This window comes from Ahaetulla prasina, chromosome 3, assembly GCF_028640845.1.
Source record: "Ahaetulla prasina isolate Xishuangbanna chromosome 3, ASM2864084v1, whole genome shotgun sequence".
Lineage (NCBI taxonomy): Eukaryota > Metazoa > Chordata > Lepidosauria > Squamata > Colubridae > Ahaetulla > Ahaetulla prasina.
In genome coordinates, this window is record NC_080541.1 from 174,958,015 (window position 1) to 174,978,769 (window position 20,755).

The 20,755-nt window shown below is 40.0% G+C and overlaps 1 protein-coding gene across 1 annotated transcript; it reads left to right on the forward strand.

The window, feature by feature from the left end:
* The first annotated feature begins 1,509 nt into the window (after positions 1-1,509).
* PLK3 (polo like kinase 3) lies at positions 1,510-20,755 on the forward strand. The gene is made up of 15 exons (XM_058178912.1): positions 1,510-1,827; positions 6,211-6,318; positions 6,417-6,533; positions 7,969-8,098; positions 8,471-8,558; positions 9,933-10,028; positions 11,586-11,784; positions 12,304-12,430; positions 12,892-13,001; positions 13,149-13,266; positions 15,167-15,250; positions 16,017-16,179; positions 17,100-17,229; positions 18,081-18,191; positions 19,275-20,755. The coding sequence occupies exons 1-15, from the start codon at positions 1,630-1,632 to the stop codon at positions 19,467-19,469; spliced, it is 1,974 nt and encodes a 657-aa protein (XP_058034895.1). The 5' UTR covers positions 1,510-1,629; the 3' UTR covers positions 19,470-20,755.

Genomic DNA, 20,755 nt, shown 5'->3' on the forward strand with positions numbered 1-20,755 from the left:
ACTTGTGGGTGCCGCAGGGGTCGATCCTCTCGCCTTCTGTTCAACATCTATATGAAGCCGCTGGGTGAGATCATCAGTGGCTTCGTGTGAGGTACCAGCTGTACGCTGATGACACCCAGCTGTACTTTTCACACCGGGCCACCCCAACGGTTATCAAGTGTTGTCCCGGTGCTTGGAAGCCGACGGGTCTGGATGGGGAGAAACAGGCTCAGGCTCAATCCTCCAAGACAGAGTGGCTGTGGATGCCGGCATCTCGGTACAGTCAGCTGAGTCCTCGGCTGACTGTCGGGGGCGAGTCATTGGCCCCGATGGAACGGGTGCCCAACCTGGGCGTCCTCCTGGATGAACGGCTGTCTTTTGAAGATCACTTGACGGCCGCCTCCAGGAGAGCTTTTTACCAGGTTCGCCTGGTGCGCCAGTTGCGCCCCTTTCTAGACCGGGATGCCCTGTGCACGGTCACCACGCCTCGTGACGCCTCGCCTGGATTACTGCAATGCTCTCTACATGGGGCTCCCCTTGAAGAGCATCCGGAGGCTTCAGTTAGTCCAGAATGCAGCTGCTGGTGATAGAGGGAGCCCTCGTGGCTCCCGTGTGACACCTATCCTGCGCAGACTGCACTGGCTGCCTGTGGCCTTCCGGGTGCGCTTCAAGGTTCTGGTGAACATCTTCAAAGCGCTCCATGGCATAGGGCCGGGTTACTTACGGGACCGCCTACTGCTACCGGATACCTCTCACCGTCCCGTGCGCTCTCACAGAGAGGGACTCCTCAGGGTGCCGTCAGCGAGACAGTGTCGTCTGGCGACACCCAGGGGAAGGGCCTTCTCTGTGGGGGCTCCCGCCCTCTGGAACGAACTCCCCCCAGGACTTCGTCAACTTCCGGACCTCCGAACCTTCCGTCGCGAGCTTAAAACTTATTTGTTCATCTGCGCAGGACTGGATTAGTTTTTAAATTGTGGGTTTTAAGGGTTTTAATGGGTTTTGAATGGGTTTTAATGGGTTTTATTATTTGCTAAATTTTAATTGCGGCCAATTTGAATAAGTTTTTTAGTGGTATTTTAATAGTATTTATTTTGTAATAGTACTGTCATTTTATCTGGCTGTAAACCGCCCTGAGTCCCTCGGGAGAAGGGCGGTATAAAAATTTAAATAATAAATAAAATAAATAAATAAATATATCTACCGGTATATATTTGAGCAGAAACCCCAGATGTTAATCTAGCAACTTTCCCCAGCGGCTGCAAGCACCACTTCTAAATTTTATCTCTAGTTTCCGTCGATGCAGTTTTCCGGTTTGTTTTTTCTCCCCACCCCCCTTTTTTTTTTTTTTTTTGGCTCTTCCAGAGGACGGATGGAATATTTTGCATCTCTCTTTTGTTTCAAGAGAGGTGACGGGTTCTTTAAGGGCTAATTCCCGCCCTCTAGTTTAGCGGGTGGGGTTTCCTATTCGATGACGTCAGACTCACTCATTGATAAAAGTACCGGGATTCCCTGACTGTAGGCGCAGAAAGAGTAGATGAAACTTCCTTTGCCGGCGCGGCACGTGTCTTTGTGAGCGCTCGGGAGAAGGCGCCGGGACGCGGGCCGACGACTTCTTCCCGTCCTCCCAGGGACTGAAGGAGCCGGGCTATCATGGAGCCCGTTTGTTTCCCCCCTTCTCATCCTTTCAATGACCACGTTATGGCCTCGGATCTGTACAAACCTTCGTTTCCCGCGATCGAGACGCCTAAATCCACCCGTATAGAGACATCTAAACCGGCCGAACCCACCCGAATTATTAGCGACCCAGTCACGGGCAGATCCTACAACAAAGGCCGTCTGCTCGGCAAGGTACGTGCGGTGCATTTGCAACGGGTAGGAAGGGTTTCGCTGGAGGGAGCGACCGCGACTCCTCGGCCGCTCTGCAGTCCGTGTCCGAGGGATGAGCCAAGCTGGCTTCTGTTCTGGACGCGCGGAAAGAGCTGAATGAGCCGCGTTCACGACTAGGAGAATGGATTTTAAGGAGTACTTTATTCTGGTTTATGCTGGGAATGAGTGAACGTGAGAGTAAGTGTGATACTTGAGGATTGTTTTTGTGATGGGGGAGCAAAAGGCTTCCCTTCTTCTAGCCTGGGTTTTTGTCTCGTCCCGATTGAGGCTCTTCTCTTCCTTCCCAGCAAAATTTCGATTGGTCCGAGACAGGCCTGTCTGGGCACGACTCCTGCTGTGCTCTTCCCCATTGAGTGGCGTGGGATCTTACATGATCTGGTTCTTCTGCCGCCGGCAAGAACCACCTATGCGTTCTTCTCCCTCTTCTCCTTCCCTTAAAAGCGTCAGATTCCCCATTATTAGAGTCCAATTCTTTCTTAAGAGGATCCTTTTAAAGAAATCCGGGCCTGTGTTGGTTTGCTAGTCGTATTTGTTACACGCGAGATAGACGATAGTTTGTCTCTCCATTCTGCAGATAGTTTGGTGACTGCGAAAAGGATTTGTACGCTATGGGCTGCCTTCACAAGACAATGAATTCTAACTCTAGCTTATGGTTCTATGTGAATCAATTCTTGTGGTTGGCTTGTTGATGCTGGAAAATTGGATTTAATTGTGAGCAAGCAAATTTTAATGCAACTATGTTTCTTCGGGGTTTGTGAAGACTGACCTTGGCAGAGAATTTCTCTCTTGGCTGACTGTAGGGATCAGCAGAAACTAGCCAGTTGGTGTCCCAGTGGCCACCTTCTAGTAGTTTTCATGACTTATGGTTTAGGGTTGTGTCAATTAACCAACTGTGGCTTATTTAATAAACCATGGTTAAGGAACAGTAATATAAGTGATCACAACAATAGAATAAAACTAGCAAAACACATGTGATTTAATACAGTGTAATTAGAAGGTGGTTGGGTGCTAGTGGAGTTCTGGGTTATGAAGACTGAAAACTCAGTTCAGCTTTGATATCTAAAATTTCTGGGTTTAGAATTCTTCAGATATATTATGTGTTTCACCTACCAGGCCTCCAATTTTTATTTTTTATTTATTAATTTATATGCTGATCATCTCCCCAACTTAATGGTTTATGAATTCTGGTAAAAAAAAAATAGCTGCCACAGAAATTGGACTTGGGACTGGGTGGCCTTGATCTGAATTGTGCTTATATGGAGTTTTTTGAATTATTATGAGCTTAGCCTAATCCTCAGACTTCTGAGGGTTATCTCATTATAAGCTACCCAGAGCATCCCAGAGCAAAGGTGGGGCGTAAATGCCAAAGGCATTTGGAGGACTGTATCCTCACATGACTCTTTCATGCTCAGACAGGTATATCAAGTTACTCAATAGGAATAGCTTGAATCTGAAGGCAGTCCAGTATGTTTATTCTCCAATTGCATTGGACTGCAAGCCTTGTGATTTATAGCTAGTATGACAAAATTCAGCTGGCTGGTAATGTTAGCAACTAATTTTCAATGTATTTAAGAGCATCACGTTGAACAAGGCTGCAGTGCTTGCTAGTGGAGGCTGTGGAATTCTATACTCATAATGTGACTATGACATTCTCCACCAAGCCATGTTTTTTTTAAAATAAATCACTGATTTAGTGCCATGCGTGAACCCACTCTATAATTTGCTAGTATTTTGAGGCTTTGCAAGTGTTTTCTTTAGAAACAGATAGCTGTCTTTTAATGTTCATGAAGCAATAAAGAAGCAATATGACCATATGAAAATAGAACTAAAGATGAATTCCAAGATTAAGCAAAGAGTTTTTTTGTATGTTTCCTTTATCTGTTCTTACACTACAAAGTTTTTGGCATAACTCGTGGAAGCATGCATTTATTTAATTTTTAAAAGATGTACCTAGAAGTGGATATCATAGGAATGGGTGATCAATACAAATAGGTCTCTGTCACATTTTTCCACTGTTTTGACAATGGCTATTTCTGTATTTTCATCCTAACAGAATGATAATGTACTCTATTTTTGTGACAATAGTCCATGCATCGCATGAAGCACACTGTGATCCATAGGACTTTACACAATAAAAAGGCACTTGTTATATTTAAGATGCCATAAGGCTATTATTTAAGTAGATGCTGCTGAGTTATATATTATTGGATACAGAGAGTTTCTCAAAATACAAGAGCAAGAATATTTTGATTAAAATATTTTTTCTTTTTTGGTCATACAAAATTGGCATACTTGTTGAGCAAAATACATAACTAGCTTTCTGAATGGGTTGGAGAAAATAGCAGCATTTATGCTGGAAGTCTCTGCCAGGAAAACTGATCATATTTTGATAGAAGGGGTGCAATTTTTGGTTGTGTTTGCTCTACATTATACAAAGCAACATGTCTGTTCATTGCCTATGGTGATGTTTTTGTTTAATATCAAGAAAAACAATCTTTTGCATTGAATGTGGCAGCATGTGGAAATACTTGTTTTCTTATTGCTATCAATTGGGAATTTTGATGATACTAGCCTAAATTGCTTCTGTAAAGAAAATACCCAAGCCAGGATTCTCTGGTGCAGAGAAACTGGTTTGCCTTGGCCAAAATGTTGTTTAGGTGTGAAGCTATTTCAAACAAAGGAGTATAGGGCAGCCAAGCTTGTACTTTCTACGCTGCTTGAAAAACTTGTCTAGAGAGTAATTTTGTTTTGGGTGTCATATAAACAGGGCTTAGCCTTTCTCTGTTGAAAAAAAAACACCTATCAGTAAGTAAAGTGAAACCCAAAGGTGTGAATATAAAGCTCCAAAGCCATAGGCAAAACTATATGCTAAAAAAATACATAACAAAGAAAGAATAGTATATTTCAAATTGCTGGATCAAATTTATCAAATTTGTACCCCCACATTTCTGACTAACATTAGAAGCAATGAAATATTTGATTGTGTAGTCAGCACATCAAGCATGTTGTTTTAACATTTGGAACAAGAGCTGGATAATTTAGGCCTCGTGTGAGAATCAGCATCGATAGTATCTCTAGCCATCCACTTCTGTTGAATGCCTTCCAAGAAGCATATTATCTTCTGAAACATACTATTTTACTGTCAGCAAGCTGCCACCAATAACTTTCTAAAAATTAAATTTCTTTTTTGGATACAGTATCTAAGGAAGACTATCTTTTCTCCAAGCCAAGTAATCCAAGTTATTTTAACTATTTATCATAGGATTCAATTTCTAGGTTTCGTAACCATTGTATTTACTGTTTATAAGTAATTGTTTTGTGGTTAAAATTTGAATGACCATAAGCCAGGATATGATTCCTGAACTGTCCTTATCTCCAACTGATTTAACTCCGTTACGCATTTGAGTCATAGGTACAATGAGACAAATATGGGCAAAAGATGTGGACACATTTTCATCTTTCTATCACAGAGTTTGACATTAAATACGGCCCAGATATATCTAGGTGACCTCATCCTATTTATGCAATTATGTACTCATACCATTTGCACTGTGCTTTTGACAAGGTATTTATCTTGGAGTTTTAGGTCTGTTTATTATTGCTCAGTGCTGTCACAAAAAGCAGAAGGTCTGAGAAAAGCTGCTACGTTATAAATAGGCTATTATGGACATTAATCTGTTTGACAAAGAATATTCTTGCCTGTTATGCCTCTCTCAATTTTTTACTGGAGACCAGACATGCAGATCTACATTTCTCTGTCTTTCCATCTCTCTCTCTCTCTAACAATGGCCCATTGGCTAATTTTGCAAATTGGCATAGGGCAAGGGAGGTGGTGGGGCAGGAAGTTTTTTAAAAATGTAAGAATGGCCAAGAACCTTGACTACAGGCTTATGTTCAGAATATTATATTCAGTATAATGTGGGTGTTATGAATAATTCCAATAATTTACTTGTGCATCATGGGAAAATGGGAAGTTTCTGCAGCGGGGTAGATTAAAAATTGATGATTTTTTTTAAAAAAATCAGATTTTTTAAATTTAAATTGGATTTTTAAATTTTTTATCAAATTTATTTTAATAAAATGCTTTTGGAGTAAAAATCTATCCAAAGATAGTTTTCTGTTTAAGATACATAAATAATTTAGTTTATTCAGCATGAAATGGGCTGTATATTCTGCAACAGCGGGTCAGAGGAGTAGCAGAGATGACAGTTGCTCTTTAAAAATTACGATTTAAATCAAGTTGATTTCAATCAAGCCTTTTTACTAGAGATTTAAATCATGATTTAAATCAAATCCACCCTGTCCTGCAGCATACATAGGTAATTTCTGCTTTTTGATTGGCAGGGCGGATTTGCAAGATGCTATGAAGCAATTGACCTCTCAAGCAACACAACATATGCCGTGAAAGTTATTCCTCACAGCAGAGTGGCTAAACCACACCAACGTGAGAAGGTATGTGACTGAGGCCTGAGCAGGCTGAGAATAAGTGAAGTGATCAATTTGTGCTAGATGTTGGTTCTGAACTGTAATCTTTCTGGTGACTCTTTCAGATCATTAATGAAATTGAACTACACCAAGATTTGCATCACAAACATATCGTGAAGTTCTCACATCATTTTGAAGATGCAGATAACATTTATATTTTCCTTGAGCATTGTAGTAGGAAAGTGAGTACTAAGTTACATTCTGTCTCTGAACCTCATGTGTTCCCTGAAGCATGTTTCATCAAAGTCTTAGGAAGCTCTCTGCTGAGCAATGAAACTAGGGCTGCTAGCACATGACCAGTTGGAACAAAAATACTTTAAAGCACTGTGCTTTAAAGCACTGTGGTTACTATGGATCATATAGTTATAGTTTATAGGTTATGCCCTCTCTGGAACAATGATTTGCTGCTATCATCTTGTAGGGTCCATTTTGGTTAAACTTGGTTCACAATGTTGTTAGTAAAGATGTTCACTTTTAGGTTGCTTACCAATACTGAAGGTGTGTATCGCAACTTGGCACTTTGATGCTTCCTGCTTGCCTTCCTAAATTCATATCTGCTTTGAAAGTATTCTTAGAGTTATAAAAACGTCCTTTGTAAGAATCTGTCATAGAAGTATTTTCAGTATAAACATTAGGACTACCAAAAGTAGCACTTGTTCTATTTTAGTTACTTGTTCCTTATTTGCACCTTAATTTTATATAAACAATGTCAATTTTTGGCATCTTAATGGCTTCAGTTGCTCTGGGGTACATCAGAGTGGGTATTAAACTGTCCAGCGAGGATTACTTGTTGAAATAATGTTTGTAGATATCAGAATTCATGCCATTACTTAAGAGAAAAAGAATGATCTGTGCTAGAAATGGTTATTAAGATTTGAAAATTTCTTTGGTGAACCTTCTTAATTTTCATTCGTGCAGTTCATATACATTTTAACATATTTCAGTGTACCCACAAGATAAAATTTCTAGTCGCTTGAGTATCTTGAATTTTGGAAAGTGGACATGGAAGTATTGCACGGATTTTATTTGGAGGCTGAGAAAAAAGTTAGAAAAACTTGTAGATACATCATAACTTCATTAAGAAGATTAGATGGGAATGTGGAGGAGGGTTTAGGATCAAATGGAAACATATTTGAATTAGAACACTTTAGACTGACTTTGAATGGGAAAATATTAGAACTTGGAAGAGCAGCATATGGACACCGAGACATTAATGTACTCAGTACCTATCATCTCTAGCTGGCATAACCAATAAGGTGGATAAGATGTTACAGTATAATAAAATCTATTGTACCCAAGTTTGTCCATGCCTGATATGTAAAGGATTGAGGAGAAGTCCTTTCTATTGCCTTTACTGGTCATGAGGCTCATGGGTAACTGTGACAGTCATGTCTATGTCCCATGTATTTATAGTTCTTTTTCTCCACCAACCTCCAGTATGGCTTAAAGTTTTCACAAATTGAAGAATTGTGGAGCAGATTAGATTAGATTAATAACTAGCTCACATTTACTCCTGAATTTCATGGAAGAGTAGGGATTTGAACTTGAGTTATGAACAGTGCGCCAAATAGCAGTCTGCTTGTAGCCTCTTTATAAATTAATTATGTCTTGTTCTAGTCTTTGGCACATATCTGGAAGTCCCGCCATACCCTCCTGGAGCCAGAAGTTCGGTATTACCTCAAACAAATAATCTCTGCTTTGAAGTACCTCCACCTTAAGGGCATTTTACACAGAGACCTCAAGTTGGGTATGTACAACACAGCTGCTCTCTTACTCATGAGTAAAATAAGTTGTGCCAAAAATATATATCTAACATGTTAACTACAGTACTTGTTTCGAGAATGAGATTGCCTTAAGGAGACCCAGTATAATCTCTCTAAATTTGCATGCTAAAATCTTCTGTTAAAAAAAAAAGCAAAAACTGGGATTCTAAATGCTAAATGTACTCAGTTTAAAAATTTTTATTTACATGGCATGTAATGTATATAGGATTAGTAACTTCTGGCCCTAGAGGCAGGGAGGTATGAACTCTGAGAATATTTTTGTATTGTCAAATTGAGGTAGAAAGGCAGGAAATAGGTAATAAAAACTAAGCAAATAACCAATATGTCTGCCACAGGTAACTTTTTCATCAATGAAAATATGGAACTGAAAGTTGGTGACTTTGGTTTGGCTGCTCGCCAGGAGCCCGCAGACCAGAGAAAAAAGTAAGTGGTTCAACATTTTTATGCCGGGCATCAGCAAATTCTCAGGCCTTTGCTGTATTGCATAATATCTCCCAGTTGCCTAACCCTTCTCTACACACACACACACACACACACACACCCCGCACAACTGAAAATCAGGAGATTTTTAGTGGAAGTTCTAAATTCCATTTTTTTTCAAAGGAGTCTATGGTGGGTTAGAAAAATTAGAAGGGATGGACCAATGCAAACATTACTGTTTGCAGGCCCATGTTGTCAGTCCCTGCCGTATTTCTTTGGGACTATGTTCTTGTGCTGCCATCGCTAATGCGGTCTTTATTCTAAGTAAGGGTGAAGGATCTCCTTTTACAGAGCTTTATTGTCCTGATGCTTCATTCTTTGCAGCTGCGTTTTGGGGGGAGGGGAAGAATCTGAGTGCAGCAGGGGCCAAGGGACTTGAAACAGACTCCTTTGCATCAGCCTGGAACTTGGTCACCGAAGAAACAATGTGGTGTCTGTAGTAATATGTCTAAGGCTGAGACCTTGTGGTTTGCTCCATAGAGGGAAACAATGGGTAAGCTTATATTGTGTTACGCTTCGTGCAAATGTTGACAGTTGGAGTTGGCAATCGTACCGATCAGAAATGAGTATTAATGGGAAAGCAGTGTCAGTTCTACTAGCCCAGGTTGTTAGGTGCAGAAGGCTCATACTTCCTCATTGGGAAGTTGTGAAAAAGCTTCTTGCGTGTCCTGTTCGTAGAACAAGGCAATGTGCTCGTATGACTTATGAAGTGGCTGGAAGAAGGAAGGTTTCTGAAGCCCAGCTGCGGAATAAAAGAAATGACAAAATAAAAATGGCAAGACGTGTTTTGTTTTCTGGCACCCTTGATGAAAAGTTTAATTTCTCCTAAGAGCTAACAGTGAATGGATCAAGTTGTATTATAGCTTTTTAAAAAATCACCCCTAGCAGTAGTGGGACTGCAAAATAAAAAAATAGTTTGGTTATATATATATATTTTTCTTAAAAGGCTCATTTTTGATTTACTGGAACTGTGCTTCTTCCTGGTATTGACAACTTACGTTTAACAAATAGCTGCCTAATTTGAGAGGCTATTTTGTTGGGATTTTTGGGGAGGGGGGGAACACTTCAGTCCTATTTACTGGACCTACTATGTGGTGGCAGCAGCAGGATCATTGCCTTTCGTTACCACCTAAATGTATACCCTTAAGTACTAGCTGAAAATTCTAGTTAGCCTGACCACATGAAGGATACTAAATTGGGAAAAGTTGTCCCTTGGCATAATAAATATTTTGTCAAGTTGAATAGAAGGCATGAAACGGAGTTGCAGAAATGTTAGGCTCAGTTCATTGTCTCATCCTGTGTACTTTTGTCCTCCAGGACTATCTGTGGTACTCCAAATTACCTTGCTCCAGAAGTACTGGTGCGACAAGGACATGGACCAGAATCAGATGTATGGTCTTTGGGTTGTGTCATGTAAGTCTAGACTTTAAATTTTATGATTGATTATTTGCTTCTGCAGCGTGGCTTTTGTAGAGCTCTGCTCTTTCATATGGGTAAATAAAATAGCAAGCATTACATGTACATGTATATATAACATCACTTAAAGATCTGTTGTTTTGACGCTTAGAAGTACTGAAGTTAGGCCAAAGGTTAGATTGATCCAAGAACCTGAATAAAAATTCTAGTAAAATGAATAGAATATAGAAGAATGCCAAATTCTAGCCATTAAATCCAGTTTCAGCAGAGTATTATGGGGAAACGGCAAAGTAATCACAAAATAGCATTATTTGAGTCTTCCCCAAGCTTTGACAAATAGCTGGCAATGGGATATATAATATATATAATGGGATAGATAAATCAATCACTTCCTTGAGTACCATGTAAGTCCAAGTCAAAATGGACTTCATGGAGGCAGTAACTTGCATGAGGCCCATTTTAATTCTCTCTTGGTTTCTACAAACCTTAATACTCCTTCTGTGGAAGAGTTGAAGAAGCTTCTTGGATGAGAAGCAAAATGCCTTAAAAAAACAAACCAGAAAGTCCAGTTGCCTCTTGAAAAAGTACCTTTGGGACACCCCTTCCGTATGTTTATGACAAACAGTGTTCTGATGAAATGTAACAGAATAATAGGGTTGGAAGAGACCATGGAGGTCTTCTAGTCCAACCTCCTGCTCAATTGGGCCATATACTATTTCAGACAAATGGTTCTCCAAAAAATGTTTCCTTGAGGGCATTAAAAGGAGTTGATGACAAAGGGCATTAAATGATGACTTTCCCTTGTTGATGCCAAATATAGCAGGTCTCCATAACAATCTAGTTTCATTGTTCCTGCAGTCTATAAAAATTAGCCTCAAGAAAAAGCTCAGGTGATTATTTAGACTGTGTGTAGATTGCAGAGTTTAAACTATGTGCGTTCCATGTGTTTTAAAAACTCAAAACAGTGCGGTCGTTAAACTTCAGTGATCTGCTTTTTTAATTTCTTCAAAACAAATGGAAAAAAGTGGCTTTTCTGCAGCGTACAGGGTAACTGTTTAACTCTCAGGTGGTATTCAGCAGTTTTCCGGAGCATCTTGAAAAATAGTCTGAGCCTTTAGATTGCTTTGCTTTGGTTACCCACAGTTTCCTGTTTACACAGCACATATGGAAAATGCACTTCTAAATGCTGAGAAAGGGGAGAGGGATCTTCACTGAGAAGCCACTTAAGGGGAGAACTCCCTGTGCTTCAGCTCAGATTCATTCCAGAAAAGTTTAGTTCCTAAGAGATTCTTAGCTCTGATCACATGGAGGAGCCCTGTCATCTGCCAGCCGGATGTGCCTCCGGTCTGCAGGCACTTGGAGGAATAGCAATGTCTCATGAGCTTGATTACAGAGAAAACTTAAGCTGGGTGTTGTCTAACATCAACTTCCTCCATGGTTGCTGCTGAGTCAAGTGCTAATAGAGAGCCTGCCAGTGCTGACTGCAGAGAAGTGGTATCCTTCAATCTCCTTATCATCATTTGCCCTCTTCTTTCTCGCCCTCCCACACCTTAGGTACACTTTACTATGTGGAAACCCGCCTTTTGAGACTTCAGATCTCAAGGAGACCTACCGGTGTATCAAATATGTTGTATATACGCTTCCACCTTTCCTTTCTGTATCAGCCAAAAACCTTCTCGCTGGCATCCTGAAACGTAATCCAGAGGAACGCTTCACGTTGGAAGAAATCTTGGACCACGAGTTCTTCACGAAGGTGAGTGGCAGTCCTTTCAAAAGTGCACTATTTTAACTTTGGCGCAGTAATGCCAGGATCACAAACTGGGCTGTTACAAAATCTAATCCATTGGTAGTTGTATCTCCATCTTTTGTTTGGATACTGCCCTTCTAGAGGTGATGTTTTCAGGTAAAGCCATCATTGGGGCCCTAGCAGTGCAAGAACATCACTGCCCCTATTACTAAGGGTGTGAGCTCCTGGAATCTTGCCTGGATTGTAATTTAGATAATTACATCCTGCTTCTAATTAACACTTGCGCTCACATGACTGCTCTTTGCTCTGGCTTTTGTTTTCTGAACAACCTGATCGTTACATTCTTGCCTCTTAAATCAGAACCTCTGCAGAATTCTAAAACCCATGACTGTGGAACATTTGATGAAAATGGTCCCATCTCATACCTGTATAAGAGAGTTCTGAAAAAGCAAGGAAAATGTAATATAATGAATGCTTTCTGCTCTTACGTTTAGTTTAATTTTACTAATACTTTTAACTTTCTAGGCATACACACCTGATAAGCTCCCACCCAGCAGCTGCATGATGGCGCCTGAATTGAGCCCCCCCAACCCTGCTAAGAGCCTATTGGTAAAGGTCACAAAGACACTCTTTAGAAAAAGAAAGTGCAGAGGTGAGTTCTGCAATGTGACCTAATGTATGACATATTTCCTAAAGTCCTATAACTGTATTGGACAAAAAGTAGTAGCATGCCTATCCTATCCAGTTAGTTTGTGGTCTTTTGGTTACATGTCTTGGACAAATTATCAGAGAATATTTAATTTTAATTGGTTTGGGTGTTGCCTTTGCCTGTCTGGGAAATTTTGGAATTATTAGAATTGGCAACAGGCAAGTTATTTACAATTTATTATATGATATTTGAGATATAAATAATGGACAAGGGAGCTGTAAATTTGGCTATATTATCAACTATATCATTCCTATATTATCATCTTTTGGATAGGATTGTGGTCAAGCTGAATGTAGTTTTCTGGTTTTAACACAATGGCCTATCGATATTACCCTTCTTGAACTCATTTTGTCACTTATAGGATTGTCTGTTATATAACTCTTCTGAATTTTTCCCCCCCACAGTTAAGAAGGCTTCTTCTGAAGAGAAAGATGACATCTCTAAGCTGGTATCGGGCCTTGTAAAGACTTCTATTTGTAGGCAAATAAGTCACAAAACAGTGGATGGAAATGAAGTAAGTTAACTTTAGGAACTTTGTTGATCACATGGCCCTTTCATAAGGGGAAGATAGAAAGATTAATGGTATACATTGAAATTAAGAAATAAAAGATCGGCTGGATAGAAGGATATAGACTAAAATGACTCTGGATTTTTTTTTAAGATCACTCCTGTGAATGGTCAGAGTCCTAGCTCTAGCCCTGCAGAGACCCTAGCTGAAGAGGGTTCACAGAAGTCCATCTTCAGATCCATTCGTGGGACAACAGCTAGTAGCTGTGAAGGTGAGAATTACCATCATCTCCAATAGGATATGGTGATGTTCAGAATATATTCACCCAATGAAGTAGCTATTTTTGAACTTATACAATGTTGGTTAAGTGGATTAAATCCAGTAAGGACTTTACTAGCAGCAGTAGAGCTGAAGAAGCTTCTTGGATGAGAAGCGAAACGTCTTCAAAGAAAAACAAAGTCCAGTTGCCTCTTGAAAAAGCACCTTTGGGACAACTATGACTTCGATGACTGAGAATCTCCACAGACAAGCAGTGGAATTGCAAATACCTGAGAACAGGATTGTAATTTGAACAGATGACCTCATAACATTGGAAATTCACAATAGCTGTCAGTCCAATAGCAGAACCAAAACTTATTCCTGGCCTTTCTTAGATAAAGGGTAATATTTATCAAGGAACATACATAGGTATGGAATGTTGCAAGTACACATTTGAAGAAGAAAAAGGTTATTGGAAGAATATCTGAAGAACAGTGAAGAAGATGCACTGGAGCTATTTCATCATGAAGGCTTACTAAATGCTGAAGAAACCAAACTGGCCTACAAGAAAAGACCAAGTGAAGGATAGAAAAGAGACATGACAAGGCAAACCATTACATGGCCGGTACAGAAAGAAAAAAAAATGGCAAGAAGGTAACAACAAGACCTAGAAATGGCTAAGGGCAGGAAAGTTGAAGGAACAGATTCAGGGGCTAATTCTGGCTGCACAAGACCAAGTCTTAAGAGCATACAAAATGCATACAAAACCAGTCCTGAGAAGATAGCCACAGACACTAAAGGCCACTTCTGCAAAGAAGCTGAAGTGGACCACCTAGTTAGCCGCTGAAGAAAATTGCACAGATTGATCACGATCAGTGGCATGACAAAGTACCAACGATGGTGCATTGGAATATCTGGAAGAAATACTATTTACGTGCAAGTAAGAACTGGTAGGGCCATAAAATAGACAAAATAATAGAAAATAAAAGCGCTAAATTGCTCTGGGGCCTTAAAATTTAAACTGACCAACACTGCCATATAGCACCCCAAACATAACGACTATTAAGAAAGATTAAAAAAAGTTTGGCAATGGACATGACAATACCTTGAGACAGCAGAATAGAAGAGAAAGAAATAGAGAAAAATATCACTAAATACAAAGACCTACAATAGTTGTAGAATGATTGTACCAAAAGAAAGCAAAGATTGTACTCAAGGCACCTCTTGCTATTGGTACTATCCCAAAACATCTGGACTGACATCTGAACACCATTCTCATTGACAAAATCACCATCAGTCAATGGTAAAAGGCAGCTTTGCTTGGAACAGCTTAAAGATGATACCTTTTTAGCACAATCAAACAACATCTGCCTACTCCAGGTATTTGGGAATGACTCAATAGGTGCATAAAAATGCCAAATTCAGTCTAATCATCTGGCTGACTTTCTGGCCAACAATTTATTAAACTTGTATGGGGCCTGACTTCAAGGACTCTGGGTGGATTGCGGCAATCAAATTAGAATAAAACCACTGAAACAGGAAAAATAAAAATAAAAGATGGCAAGTACGGCAGGCCAGAAGGATCAAAGTGAGCGGGTCTTGTTCTCCCTTGCCAAGGGCCCTGGATCTCCACGGCTCTTCCAAACAACAACAGCAGAGTGGGGGCCATCTTAGCCAGATGGACCCCATGGTCTGGTGGGGAACAGCAAAAGGTATTGGTATAGCTTTAAGAGGTTCAACCTAATCAATTTTGCTAATTTGGTGAACCAGAGATTGCAATTTTACATCATCTTCTAATAAAAATGAATTTCCCTAACATATATATTCAGATTTTTAGCTTCGCAAATGAGAATCTCCTTAAACTTGCTCCATAGAAACTGGAATAATCTGGTGTCATTATTTTTTTTGTCTAGTTTTTGAAGACTGTGTCACAGCATCAGCTCTTTTTGAATCTGCTGTTGTGCTCCTGAAGAATTGTCTTTCTATTATGCCATCAGGTAAGTAAAGAGTATTAATTCAGAAATCCAGAATAAGTTGGTGGACCATGTGGAAAGAGCTGCTCTCCTGAAAGTTAATAACAGGATAAAGCACAGGAGGTACAAAGCTCTATATTGTAGCCTCTGAACACTTTTCCCTCTCCCAGTCCTTTTTAATATTAATGTCCATGTTGTGATGATCTATTCACTAGGAGGGGGAATGGAGAACAGCATATTTTAATAATCCATATCGCCCCCCTCCATTTGTAGTGGGAGAGAAACTGGGCAATTATTTTTACCTTTGGGTCTCTCACTATGATTTAGAAACCTGGAAAATTGTGATCCTATTCAAGATTAAAAGGGACCATGTAAACAGCTAGGATGAACCCTGTTTTTCCAGTTATATTTGTGTCAGCTGGAACTGCCCTTAAGGAAGCCTTGGTTTGCATGCAAAGGCTTCCATGTGAGCTGAAACACTCATTACAAAGGATTTGAACTTTGTAAAGGAAACTAAATCATATAGAGGTCTGTACTTGAGCTTTCCCTGCTGAATGTGCAAATGGCTTTTCACACTTGGTCGTGAATTGGAAGAGAGTGATTCTTCATAAATAAAGAATAGTTCTTGCTCCACATATTCATCCTCCATATTTAGAGGCTGATGTTGGCAAAGAGGAAGAGGAGCCATCTTAGTTTGCTCCTTTCTATGTTGACTGTCTTTAAAGAGTATTATTTGATCTAATACGAACTATTTCTCCTAAATTAATGAGTATCTTTGTTCATTGTCCAGCTGAGACGAACCCTGCTTCCCTGGCTTGCCATGAACATTTTGTTTGGGTGAGCAAGTGGGTGGATTATTCCAACAAGTACGGATTTGGTTACCAGCTCTCCAACCACAGCATTGGTGTCCTCTTCAATGATGGAACTCACATGTCTCTCTCGGCTGACTGGAAGTAAGTGGAAGAAATTGATTGATTGAAGAGCTGGTGAGGAAGGGATATGGATCTGGTAAAGCACTTCGATCAGCTCTGCACTACAGTGGAAAACCTATTGCTCAGCCTTATTGGCCGAATGATAATCACTGGGTAGAACAGGCAATAAAATAATGGATGACTGCGGACATGAGCAAGGAGATCATAACAAAGGGAAAGTGACATTTTCTGTTTAAAGTAGCTCAACAATTTGTGTCTGCCTTTTTTCCCCCTTGGGATGCTCTAGAACAGGGGTCTCCAACCTTGGCAACTTTAAGCCTACAGGATTTCAACTCCCAGAATCTGGGGAATTCTGGGAGTTGAAGTCCTCCAGGCTTAAAGTTGCCAAGGTTGGAGACCCCTGCTCTAGAACAGGGGTGTCAAACTTGCGTCATCACGTGACAGATGACTTTTTTCCCCCTTTGCTAAACCGGGCGTGGGTGTGGCTGGCACGTGACAGTTTGACAGCCCTGCTCTAAAATGGTGGCCCCCAACCTTTTGGGCACCAGGGACCAGCTCTATGTAGAAAGATTTTTCCACGGATCAGAGGGAGTGTGGTTTATCATGCTACCTGCATCCCACAGATGGGGCTTTGCTTGTTTGCATGGCCCAGTTGCTGGCCTTGCTCTAGAAGACTTGATGTGCAGTTTTAAAACACATTTTAATATTTATCACTATATTAGAAATCTTCTTTAGGAGCTATGCACTTCCACTCCCATGTCATGTGGCAGGATTGTTGATATTACCAATGCTAAATTGTTGAATGGCCAATAAAATAAAATAAAATAAAAATAAGGAGATACCTCTCCATTTCATTCTACCATATGTAGATAGTTTGTACATCATAATATATCCAAAGTGCTTCTGGCTAGTAGAGCTAACTACCTTCTCTTGCCTTTCAGGAAAGTGCATTACAACCTGACAAATAGCAAACGCTTCACCTTCCTGACTTCAGCAATTCCCGAACAGCTACAGGAACAGATGGGGATTCTGCAGTACTTTGCTTCATACATGGAGGAGCATCTCATGAAGGTGAGATGTCATGTATGTTTATTTATTTATTTATTTTATTTATTTATTTATTCGTCATAACAATATAACAGTATATATATACAAGCGTTGCATAAAGGGTTATATAATATATGAACATATATATGAGGAGAAACGAGGTACTAAAAACATATATATACATAGGGGAAGAAACAGTAGGACAGGAACGGTAGGCACGTATGTGCTCTTATGCACGCCCCTTAGAGTCCTCTTAGGAAAGTGGTGAGGTCAACCGTGGACAGTTTTTGAATAAAGCCTTTGGGGTTATGAGAAGAAACTACAGAGTCAGGTAATGCATTCCAAGTATATACAATTCTGTTACAGAAATCATGTTTTCTGCAATGACAGCCCTGCTCTACTGGAGCGGTTGACATTGAGCATAAACATTTATGTTTATGCTGTGATGGTTTCTGAATGTGGAAGGAATTGCTGACTTTCTAACAAATTCATCTAGAAGTTGATAGGCATCTTTCATAAGACTTTCATAGAGAATAGTTAAATCCTCCCTCTCTCCCTTTTTTCTCTTTGATCAGCAGGTCCCATTGTCTGAGCTGTACTCAGATGCTATGCCTTATCCTTCTGGCTATGCCTATTCCCACATGCGTAATGAAGCTTTAGCTAAAATTCTGCAGAATGCAGGGAATTTTTGCTAACTTGTCTTTTTCTTAAATATGGTTTCTAGTATTGATGTACCTGAGCTATTGTTTTGCAGTGGAAGCTGAGGAATTACTTATTATCATCTGGGTGGGAATGCTGAGAATAGACTGAGGAGAAATGTTAGGAATTGATTGTTCTTTTGTCCATTTTTCTAACTTTTCTGTCCTCTTTCAAAGGGTGGAGATTTGCCCAGCATAGAAGAGGCTGGACAGCTGCCTCTGCTGCTCCTACAGTGGGTGAAGACTAATCAGGCTTTACTGATGCTCTTCAGCAATGGAACTTTACAGGTGTGTAATGCAATAAGTCCCTTATGTAAAAGCATTTATGACCGGTGACCTTGTCTACTTAAGAGAATTATAGACAGACTTCTCATGCCAAACACTTCCAAGGCTACTTCATGTTAACTGACATGAGAAATATTATTATTAACAGGAAGATACTATGCCAAACGTAGCTTACCTTTTGAAGGCTTTTATTTCTTGCATTTACTATTTCTATAAATAATGCAAGGTGGTGAATATACCTAATGCTCTATCCTCCTCATGAAAATACAAGGCTATGCAATGGAAAGGGTTGCCTATGAGGAGGTTTCCTATATATTGCTTTGAGAGTAGAATAGGTACAATAAACTCATATTTGCTACCTTATTATACTTGGAGAAAAGGTGCAGGATATAAGTGCATATATATTTGTTATAGTAATTTAACATTTAACATTTGATACCTGTAGGCCCATTTCTGTATAGCTAGTTTTTAGCCCTTCAGTTCAACTTCTGCATTTTGCTTCCTTCCAGTTTTTTAACTGAAGGGAACAGAGGAAGAAACCTCAGTCAAAGTCTCATAGTGTCCTAGCAAATGTGCTAACTAGGGGTGTGGCATGCATATTCTTTACAGTCTCCATAACCACAAAGATCATACGGCCAGAATTTATTAGGAAGCCGCTAAATAGTAGCTGTTCAATTTCCTGCCAGTTTTCAGCAGGAAGTGAAATATAGTAAGTCTAAAAAAATGCTTATATGTTTAATCCACATCTAAAATAAAAAAGGTAATCCCACCAAAAAGCAGATCTAAGATTTCAAAAATGTTTCATGTTTATGGAACATTGCTTACAGTACTCTATAATTGAAGAAGAGTTATTTGTGCTTAATCTAGATGCATGCAACATAAAAGTGGAGAATAAAAAAAATGCTAGACCAGGGGTGTTAAACTTGGGGCGTCATGTGATGTTTCGTGATTTCCCCCCCTCCTTCCCTAAACTGGGCGTGGCCATGGCCAGCATGTGACACATCCGGCCCACAGCCCTGTGCTAGATCCTTAAATAGCCATCAGTGATGAGTATTAAGAAAGGGATTGTGCTTTCTTTTTTTATAGGTGAACTTTTACAACGATCATACCAAGGTGATCTTCAGCAAACCTGACCACTCCTGCCTCCTTACTTACATAAACTGTGATAGGAATTCCTATACTTACAAGCTGAGCAGCATTGCAGAACTGGGCTGTTCACCAGAACTTCAACGTCGGCTCAAGTATATTCTCAAACTACTGCTACAGCGAGCAGATGCTTAAGGCTGCAAGTGGAATAGTCTCACTGGAACACCCCTTTACTCCAAGGAAGGATACGTTAATAGCATAAAGGATGGCAAACTCTAGGCATCCGCAGTTGAAAGCATTCCGATGTCTAATTTTCTAGAAAGGAAAACTTCAAATCTGCACACATGTAGCTCCGAACCACTCCTCAGGATTCATCCACTTCTGGATCCCTTGCATCATTGTGTTTCTTGTTTTAAAAAAAAAATGGTTTGATGTGAATGCTTCAGTTCACACACAAATGGTATAGGGATAAATGCCTTAAGTTTTATGTCTGTGCAATCATTGCACAATTGGTTATGCACATGGTGTCACTGGGTAGAAAGGAAGGAGAAATTACGCTCCAGACACTATATACAGGGTAAGGAAAGTACAAATATTTTTTTAATGATGGTTTCTAGGCTTTTGGTCTAATGCCTGATAGCAGATATTTGGTATGGAAAGTGGTGTACCAGAGCCTGATGGAAAGAGGAGTAAAATATAGAAATTGGTGGCTTTACTTGTGTTGTCTCAAGTCCTTGCAACACTACCATCGTCTGCTCAGGAAACTGGCATTGCACCGCTGGGAGTTGCGTTACTACCCAAGCTTCACTTGGCTCTGACTCATGGACCAAAGCTGTGAATTGGGTGTGGCTATCTAGAGAAGAAAAGGCTTATGCAAGGAAGCAGTTGTGGCATGGCCGACTTCTCTACTGTGAAAGCAGATAAACAGCTTCTTGTGCCAGCTATAATATAGTTCTAAACAAAAATGCTTGAGCCACTCTAGTTGGCTAGAGTGCCAATTGCTTGTCCTCTAGTATTGGTAGAGAAGAACTCCAAATTTGGAGTTAATGGTGAGATTTGAATGTTCAGCCTTAAAATATCTGGATTGATTCAGGCTTTTAGTGTTATTGCAAAGCACTTGAAGCTATGAAGGAACATGTTGGGTAATATAACTGTTACACTAATTAAGCAAATGGGACTCCTTTTTGCTGAAACTGTGAATGACCTGTTTGCTCCAATTTCTTGGCTGCTTTTCAATCCAGGGTACAGCAGGAGATCTCACAAATTGGTACAGACTTGAACAGCTTAAAAAGAAGCTGCCCACTTGAAGTTTTGAACCTGACAGACTGTTCAGCTGTGGGGCCTACATGGTGTGAACATCAGAGAACTTTATTTATGTATTTATGCCAATTATTTATTTTGCACATGTGTCCTATCAATCACGCACACCATATTTCCCAAAATGCAGCAGTTTGATTATAATAAACACATTTTTAATAAAA